Source organism: Anomaloglossus baeobatrachus, chromosome 6 (assembly GCF_048569485.1).
Source record: "Anomaloglossus baeobatrachus isolate aAnoBae1 chromosome 6, aAnoBae1.hap1, whole genome shotgun sequence".
NCBI classification, from domain to species: Eukaryota; Metazoa; Chordata; class Amphibia; order Anura; family Aromobatidae; genus Anomaloglossus; species Anomaloglossus baeobatrachus.
In genome coordinates, this window is record NC_134358.1 from 153,371,511 (window position 1) to 153,381,626 (window position 10,116).

Sequence of the window (10,116 nt, forward strand, 5' to 3'; positions counted from 1 at the left end):
TCACAAGGTGGATCCTCCAGTCTCCAGACTGGCGGCTAGATCCGTAGTATTAGTGGCAGTTGGTTCATCTCTCATGGATGCCACTGACAGGCAAATAAAGCTTATGATGAAATCCATCTATGAAGCCATAGGCGCATCTTTTGCTCCGGCCTTCGCAGCCGTGAGGGCACTCCAAGCTATCTCAGCTTCTCTGGCTGAGATTAATGCGGTCGCACGTACCTCTGCCCCGCAGGTTGTGTCCTTGGCTTCTCAAGCGTCCCAGCCCTCCTCGTCCAACAGGCCACAGGAGAGCCAGAGGAACTCTTCTCCATGGCGGTCTAAGTCACGTCTTCCAAAGACCACCGGAGGCACCGTCTCCAAGGCGGCCTCCTCATGACTTTCGGCCGCCCCAAACCGCATCCTCGGTCGGTGGCAGGCTCTCCCGCTTTTGCGACGCCTGGTGGCCACATGTCCAAGACCGATGGGTGAGAGACATTCTGTCTCACGGTTACAGGATAGAGTTCAGCTCTCGTCCTCCGACTCGTTTTTTTCAGAACATCTCCGCCCCCCGAACGGACCGTTGCGCTTTTTCAGGCGGTGGACACTCTGAAAACAGAAGGAGTGGTGATCCCCGTTCCCCTTCAGGAACGCGGTCGCGGTTTTTACTCCAATCTGTTCGTGGTGCCAAAAAAGGACGGCTCATTCCGTCCCGTTTTGGACCTCAAATTGCTCAACAAACATGTGACAACCAGGCGGTTTCGCATGGAATCCCTCCGATCTGTCATCGCTTCGATGTCCCAAGGAGACTTCCTAGCATCAATCGACATCAAAGATGCCTATCTCCATGGCAGATCGCTCAAGAGCATCAACGCTTCCTGCGTTTCGCCATCGGGGACGAACACCTTCAGTTTGTGGCACTGCCTTTCGGCCTGGCGACAGACCCACGGGTCTTCACCAAGGTCATGGCATCCGTCGTAGCGATCCTACACTCTCAGGGCCACTCGGTGATCCCTTACCCAGACGATCTCCTAGTCAAGGCACCCTCACGGGTGGCTTGTCAACACAGTCTGACCGTTGCTCTGGAGACTCTCCAGAGGTTCGGGTGGATCATCAATTTTCCAAAGTCAAAATTGTCTCCGACCCAGTCACTGACGTACCTCGGGATGGAGTTTCATACTCTCTCAGCGATGGTCAAGCTACCGCTGGACAAACAGCGGTGGCTGCAGACAGGGGTGCAAACCCTTCTTCGGGCCCAGTCGCACCCCTTGAGGCGCCTCATGCACTTCCTGGGGAAGATGGTGGCAGCAATGGAGGCAGTTCCATTTGCGCAATTTCATCTGCGTCCTCTCCAATGGGACATTCTCCGCAAATGGGACAAGAGGCCGACGTCCTTAGACAGGAACGTCTCTCTGTCTCTGGAAGCCAAGACCTCACTTCAGTGGTGGCTTCTCCCCACTTCTCTGTCAAAAGGAAAATCCTTTCTGCCCCCATCCTGGGCTGTGGTCACGACGGACGCGAGCCTGTCAGGATGGGGAGCGGTTTTTCTCCACCACAAGGCTCAGGGAACCTGGACTCCGACAGAGTCCTCCCTTCAGATCAATGTTCTGGAGATAAGGGCAGTGTATCTAGCCCTCAAGGCGTTCCATCGGTGGCTCGAAGGCAGGCAGATACGCATACAGTCGGACAACGCCACGGCGGTTGCGTACATCAACCACCAGGGCGGCACTCGCAGTCGTCAAGCCTTCCAAGAAGTCCGGCGGATTCTGCTGTGGGCGGAGGCCACAGCCTCCACCATCTCCGCGGTTCACATTCCGGGCGTAGAAAACTGGGAAGCAGACTTCCTCAGTCGCCAGGGCATGGACGCGGGGGAATGGTCTCTCCACCCGGACGTGTTTCAAGAGATCTGTTGCCGCTGGGGAACGCCGGACGTCGATCTCATGGCGTCTCGGCACAACAACAAGGTCCCGGCATTCATGGCACGGTCTCAGGACCACAGAGCTCTGGCGGCGGACGCCTTAGTTCAGGATTGGTCGCAGTTTCAACTGCCTTATGTATTCCCTCCTCTGGCAATGCTGCCCAGAGTGTTGCGCAAGATCAGGTCCGACTGCCGCCGCGCCATTCTCGTCGCTCCAGATTGGCCGAGGCGGTCGTGGTACCCGGATCTGTGGCATCTCACGGTGGGGCAACCGTGGGCGCTCCCAGACCGACCAGACTTGCTATCTCAAGGGCCATTTTTCCATCTGAATTCTGCGGCCCTCAACCTGACTGTGTGGCCATTGAGTCCTGGCTCTTAGCGTCCTCAGGGTTGTCTCAAGATGTCATTGCCACTATGAGACAGGCCAGGAAACCAACGTCAGCCAAGATCTATCACAGAACTTGGAGGATCTTCTTAGCCTGGTGCTCTGAGAGGGGGTTTACCCCCTGGCCGTTTGCCTTACCCAGGTTTCTTTCCTTCCTTCAATCGGGATTGGACAAGGGTTGTCTCTCGGCTCTCTCAAAGGTCAAGTCTCGGCGCTTTCCGTGTTTTTTTTCAAAAGCGTCTAGCCAGGCTTCCGCAGGTCCGCACGTTCCTGCAGGGAGTTTGCCACATAGTCCCACCTTACAAGCGTCCGCTGGAACCCTGGGATCTCAACATGGTTCTACGGGCTCTTCAAAAACCACCTTTTGAGCCGCTGCAGGATGTCTCTCTATCACGTCTTTCGCAGAAGGTGGCATTTCTAGTGGCGGTTACTTCACTCCGTAGAGTGTCAGAGCTTGCAGCGCTGTCATGCAAAGGCCCTTTCCTGGTATTTCACCAGGATAAGGTGGTTCTGCGTCCGGTCCCGGACTTTCTCCCTAAGGTGGTGTCCACTTTTCATCTCAATCAGGATATCTCCTTACCTTCATTTTGCCCTCATCCAATTCACCAATATGAAAAGGATTTGCATTTGTTAGATCTAGTGAGAGCACTCCGGATCTTCGTGTCTCGCACGGCGCCAATGCGCCGCTCTGATGTGCTCTTTGTCCTTGTCGCTGGCCAGCGTAAGGGGTCGCAGGCTTCCAAGTCAACCTTGGCTCGGTGGATCAAGGAACCGATTTTTGAAGCCTGCCGTTCTTCTGGGCTTCCGATTCCTTCAGGGCTGAAAGCCCATTCTACCAGAGCCGTAGGTGCGTCCTGGGCATTGCGGCACCAGGCTACGGCTCAGCAGGTGTGTCAGGCGGCTACCTGGTCGAGTCTGCACACTTTCACGAAACACTATCAGGTGCATGCCTATGCTTCGGCAGATGCCAGCCTAGGTAGGCGAGTCCTTCAGGCGGCGGTTGCCCACCTGTAAGAGGGGGCCGTTGTTTCGGCTCTTTTTATCGAGGTATTCCTTTACCCACCCAGGGACTGCTTTTGGACGTCCCAATTGTCTGGGTCTCCCAATGGAGCGACAAAGAAGAAGGGAATTTTGTTTACTTACCGTAAATTCCTTTTCTTCTAGCTCCTATTGGGAGACCCAGCACCCGCCCCTGTTCCCTTCGGGCTGTTTGTTCTTTTGTGTACACATGTTGTTCATGTTGAATTGTTCTTTTGGTTCATGGTTTCAGTTCTCCGAACATCCTTCGGATTGAATTTACCTTAGACCAATTTATAAGTTTCCTCCTTCCTGCTTTGGCACCAAAACTGATGGGCCCGTGATGCACGGGAGGGTGTATAGGCAGAGGGGAGGGGTTACACTTTTTAAAGTGTAATACTTTGTGTGGCCTCCGGAGGCAGTAGCTATACACCCAATTGTCTGGGTCTCCCAATAGGAGCTAGAAGAAAAAAAATTTACGGTAAGTAAACAAAATTCCCTTCTTTTTTTAATTTTATTTCCTGCACCCTGCTGCTCGTCTTATACTCACCTTCCGGCGGCTTGACCTTCTATCGCCGTCGGTCTCAGCGATTTGAGACCTGTTGGCAGCTCTAGTGTGTCATGAACTGCGCCAGAGGTCACAACTCAATAAGAGTCTGAGAGCCTCATCCTGGTTCTCATAGAGTTGCATTGAGAGCTTTTGACGTAACTTCTGACCAATCAGAACTTAAGGTCACAAGATGGCACCGCCGTGTCGGTAATGGAGAGTATATGGCAGGGGGCTTACATTTAAAGCAGCACTCCAACGCTAAAAACAAAAAGGCTGGAGCGGTGCTTTAAAAAGTCGCCCATTGCAAAGAACTGTTCTTTCACGCAGTGTTGAAAGTAATTGATAGGGTTACAATATTACAATCTACAAAAGCATTATCATAATTTTATCATTTGTTGCCCTTTAATTACATTTTGTTTACTCTCCATTGGCAGAAATTATACATGTGCGGACAGGATGAAGAACATCAACGTGGCGAGGATTATGTTGTGCCGTACACCTATGAAGGGAAAGGGTCTGTGGCAGGATCTGTCGGCTGCTGCAGCGAACTTCGAGGGGAAGATGACAAACTGGACTTTTTAAATCAATTAGAGCCTAAATTCCGGACATTAGCAGAAGTTTGTGCAAAGAAATAAATGATCTTTGTGTCTAAGAGTAGGAATTCTTTTAACATTTTGCCTAGGTTTAAATTCTTGCAACATTCGAAAAAGCTAAAACCAATTACACAAAGTTTGCAATTCAGCCTGCTATAAGGGAAGTCTCTTGTGCAGCAACTACGTTTTTAACACCAATTTTTTACCTTGACATATACAATTTATTCCATATTGGCTTCAACTATTGCCCTCCTTTACAAAAGTAAGGATAGATATCATTTTTGATAGCAAAATTTTGTACATTGACAGGTTTGTATTTTTAAGAGTTTTGCATATAACCTTTTGACAGTTCTCAAGGTGAATGATGTGATAAGTGTCTGTCTATTGAGTTTTCTATATTTTTTTTTCTTTAACACAAATTTATTTTTAATGTCTGTCACACACTATACACTATTTATTGGATTTGTCTAAAGCCGAATCCAATCCGGCACAAAATTAAAACACGTTTCATGTCTTTCTTGTAACTTTTTACTAACAATTGCAGCTTGTACCTTTTACCATAGAGGAGGAACATGCTTTTCTATCTCACATATCACATATCACTAATAAAAATTGGACACTTCCTTTTTAAAACACTGCACCTTATCAAATTTGTTTTATTTAACAAATTTAGAATTTCTCTATCTTTACATTAACCTGAAATTCTAATAAATTTCTAGTAAATATGCACCCTAACACATACATACACTTTTGTTATGTGTATTTATTTCTGTATAATTGAGAGCTAGTCGCTAGTCTTGTGTGTGTGTGTGTGTGTATATATATATGTGTGTGTATATATATATATATATATATATATATATATATATATATATATATATATATATATATATATATATATATATAGTTATACAATATACAAAAATTAAAAAGAAAAAATAAAACAGGCGCCCATCAATGGGCTTTAAACTATTAACAGGGTTTCAGTCAGAGATGTAACTTGAATCTCATTGACCGCAATACAAAATCCATTACCATGCCTCACAATGTATTACACATCATAAAGTGTGCTGGTTCTTTGGTATTTGGGGGAAGGAGAACCAATTGGGTTCCTTGATATTTGGGGTAAAGAGACCACTTGGGTTCCTTGGTATTTAGTGTAAGGAGACCAATTGGGCTCACTTATTGAAACACTCTTGGCAAAAATTGAATTCCCAAATCCTTTCTTAAATTTGCCGGTAATGTAGGCGGGTTTAACTACTTACAATTGTTGGTTTCCAGCATTGCTCCAGTGCTCTTCTGGATTACGTGACCTCATATCAGACTAGTTGGCACATACACAGGTTTGTGTGGACCAGAAACCACTTTCTCAATGTAATAGGCCCAATAGGTTTACAGTGGTGGAAGTAACCTAAAAGCAATCCCGGTCATCCGGCAAAGATGAGTCGGGTAATCCACAAGAGGAGTGGTGCAAGGCTGAAAACCAGTGAGGATGTTGATTACATTAGACACATTTATAAGGAATTGGGGGTTAAAGGGAATCTGTCACCAGGTTTTTTCTGCTTTAGGAGCTAATACCCTGATTTCAGAAACGTCATTTGCTACTCTGCATGCTGTGACTTTGATAAAATCCATTATTGACACAAGCACAGGCATTCTAGTAAGTGACACATCCCTGGAATCGGGCTCCCAGACCCTACATCATGCTGATTCACTTTTAAAATGCTTGTTGTGAGCACTTCTTGAAGCCACATGGCCTTTACACAACAGTAGCCTCAGTAACCTATAATTGTGCCTTTACTTTCATCAGTCTGTTGTACTCAGTGTCATATGAAGTTGTGTGACTAGAAGATACAGCAACTGAGAGCAAATCGTAAACTCATCCTGTGCTGTCCAAATATGTCAATGATCCATTGTTTGTTTCCTCTGATGTAAATTGCACTGGTATTATTTAAATTGGTAAATTGCAAAGTATATGTTAAATATACTACTTTTGTGGAATTTTAAGAATTATTGGGAAAGTGATGTCTAAACTAGATTGTACACTATGGGCCCGATTCATTAGTTTTTTTTCCGCTAGAAAACTTGTTCAAAAATTTTGAGGGTTTTTTATGCAACTTTATGAAAAGTGGGTGGAGTTCAGGTGGATGGGGTGTGGACTATTTATGCCCAATTCATTCTGCATCAAGAGTGGCAAACAAAACTGCATTTTTGATGAATCTGGCCCTTTGTGCCTTGCACTAACAAACAAGAAAAGTGTACAGTGTTCCTTTTTTTTTTTTTTACCTTTGTTTCTTGCAAAGTTTACTTTTGTAAATGCAAATGAAATGAAAATAATCACTTCCAATACAAAATGTACAGTGTTAAAATATTTTTTTGTAAGAATATGCTTTTTAATAACAATTTCTAGTCAAATATAGATCGCATCATAAAAAGAAAATACTGCATAATGTGTATGAGTTGGTTTAGTACTGAAATGTGATATGTGATTATCAAAGGTTAAAGAGGTTATCCACTACTTAGATTTCCTATCCTTAGGATAGGTCATCAATGTCTGACCAGCCGGTGTCCAACACCCAGCACTCCCACTGATCAGCTGTTCTTGGTCCCGCGGGCTGCTGTAAATGCTCAGTTCTGGAGCTACCCTTCAATTGATAGTGACCAGTTACTGCACATCCGCGTCCCATTCAATCAATATGAGACAGATGAGCAGTACTTGCCGCTGCTATCGGTCGACAAGCAGCTCTGGTAATTGAACATTTGCTTGTGCCAACACCGGGAACAGCTGATTGGGGGTGTCAGGTGTTGGACCCTGGACGATCAGACATTGATCACCTATCCACACAGTGAGTCCTGATCGTGGGCACATACCCTTATTGATAGGCTAAAGTTTTATAATTTGTAAATATAAAGAGGATTTTACCCGAAACAGAAAATTGCCTACAGTGTTGTAAATGTCACCGCAATAAAGCCCAAAAACAAAACCACTCCTGAATGGGGAAAAAAAAAGTATCAGATTTTGGATGCAACTTTTATCTTCCAGATTTTCTAATGTTTTGTATAATATATGATGCAATTTTAAATGGAATCATATTGTTTGGCGATATTGGTATTTTTTTTATGTTATATTGAAAATGTCTGAAATTTTTAATATGTTCATAAAAATCTTGACATGTCACACGGTTGTGCAGTATTTTTTTAAATAAAAGCTAAATGATAAACCTGTCTGCGTTTTCTCTTATTCTAAGTCCGATTCATCGAGCAGTTTATCTATTTTCTGGCATAAAACCCTCAAAATGTTACAAAATTGTTACACAGATTGTAGTTGAGCAAAAATTGTCCAACTTCTGGTTTTTCAACCAACGCTCCTCTAACTTTATGAAAACTGTATACAGGACAAATCTATTCCAAAAAACCTTAAACAGAGATGTACTCCAGCCCCCATCATTTTTCTTAATGTAGTGCACACCTTTCATCAAGATGTGTACAAAGCTTCAGGTTGTCGAATCCAGGCCTCAATGTAATTAATTTGCAACTGTAGAGCAAGTTCCTAAGTCGGTGTCTGTTTTTTCTTTATAATTTTCTCCAAACAAGTTTAAGACTGCATTTACTTGTCTGTTCATCACGTCTGTGTCCAATCTGTAAGTCTTCTATTCACCTTGCAATATTTTGCATCAGTATTTTTAGGCCAAAACCAGGAGAATGTTCAATACACGGAGAAGAGGCCAGTCTTAAGGCCCAGTCACACACAACGACTTACCAGCGATCCCGAAAACGATGCGACCTGATAGGGATCGCAGGTAAGTCGCTGGGAGGTCGCAGGTGAGATGTCACACAGTCAGATCTTACCAGCGATGCAGGAACAATACAGGTCGCAGTAGCGACCTGTATAACGATCTCAACAGTCACTGTGACCCTGTCACACAGTGTCAAACACAGCGATGTGTCCTGCCCAGCAGGACATCACCTTTGAAGAAAATGACCTGGACCATTTAGCAACGACTAGAGATCTCACAGCAGGGGTCTGATCGCTGGTAAGTGTCACACATAACGAGATCGCTAACGGGATCGCTACTGCGTCACCAAAACGGTGACTCACCTGCGATCTCGCTAGCGATCTCGTTATGTGTGACAGTACCTTTACTATTTGGGTACGGTGACACAAGCGCATGACTTGGACGAGTGTCATGCGAGAAATTCGCGCATTGCATTCGGACCAATGTTGTTCAATGAGGAAGACCAGATGGTCAGCTGTTTTCTCATTCATATTCTGGCTGAGCAAAAAGTTGCAGCATGCTGCGATTGTCAGCGATATACATGTCACTCGCACCCATACAAGTCCATGGGTGCGAGTGAAAAATATCAGACTGAATTCAGATAACATCAGAGTGCAGTGCAATAATTGCATCAGCTGACAATGGAGGAGATGGGGATGATTAATCCCTCACACTCCTCCGCAGCTGTGATCCGATCGCAGTTGCATGACACTCTGCTCAGGCTGGCAGCACAGCGGGATCCGAGGGTCATTAGCATATCACATCTGATGCCATACCATCCTGTGAATCCAGCTTTTATAGTACTTACAGGCCTGTTTTTTTTCCTTGTTTACTGTAAAGTAAGAGGCCTCATTCTGATTTTGTCGTATTTTATTTATTAGATTATTAAACTCTGAAAATCAATTAGACAAATGAAAAATGGAACACATCCTTTTGAAGTTCAGTTTTCTATCTGTGCATTTTCAGTTTTTTAAATTTAAGGGGTAATTTTTCTTCTAGTGTAAGGAGGTTTATAAGCCATATAATGCTCCTTTGGGAAATTAAATATGCAAATTGATTCATCAGAGAGGAAGAGGACTGAATACCCTGTCTGCAAATGGTGATTCTGGTGTGGCTTTTATCAAATGTCATATGGCAAGGCTCGTTAAGGGGTCAATATTAACTTTTAGGAGTCCTACTTCCAATAGGTGGCACTAAAATTTAAGTCCACTTGCCTTCTTAAGTGGCATTTGCAGTTGTTTAAAGGGAATCTGTCAACATTTTTTTGCATTTTAATGTCATGCAGCAAAAAAATAGGGGCAGAGAGCCTGATTGCAGGGATGTCACGTGCTCAGCAGCTTGTTTTAATTTAAGAAAAATCTGTTTTATCAGCAGATTATCACTAGAGGACTAGGCGTCACATGCAAGTCAGTCCAGCTAAGCTGTGTAACCCCACCCCACTATTGAATGGCAGTTTGGCAGCGTTCTGTGTATACTATATCAATAATCGGGTGTGGGTGGGGTTACACACAACTAAGTGTTTTGACCACTGCTACATGTACATCAGGGAAAACATCAAAATTACACCAAGCAGTTCAGTTAGTGACATATCCCTGAAATCATACCTTTTTCCCCTACATCATGCAGCTCCCAGATTCCATAGCAAAATCTGCTGATATATTCCCTCTAAACTGATAAACTTCTCCATTGGAAAAGGTCAATAGATAAATAAAAGTTCACACAGAACACACATTTTTGAGTAGAAAGGTGACCATGATGGCAACATACAGGCAAAATGTATGATCCATGAGGGCAAAATGGTCCATTTTACATGATTGTAAAAAAAAGGGAAACCCTAACTTTTTACATACAATAATGATTTCAGAGATCATGCACTGATAGTATTAAGAGTTTTCTACCCC

The 10,116-nt window shown here is 44.4% G+C and overlaps 1 protein-coding gene across 2 annotated transcripts in view; it reads left to right on the plus strand.

The window, feature by feature from the left end:
- Window positions 1-7,660, plus strand: part of LOC142317222 (desmocollin-2-like) — a 50,792-nt gene extending 43,132 nt beyond the window's left edge. For both annotated transcript variants that reach the window (XM_075353327.1, XM_075353328.1), the window contains exon 16: window positions 4,281-7,660. In XM_075353327.1, coding sequence (XP_075209442.1) covers window positions 4,281-4,481 — 201 coding nt within the window. In that variant the 3' untranslated portion in view covers window positions 4,482-7,660. The remainder of the gene's footprint in view (window positions 1-4,280) is intronic.
- The last annotated feature ends 2,456 nt before the right edge of the window (window positions 7,661-10,116 follow it).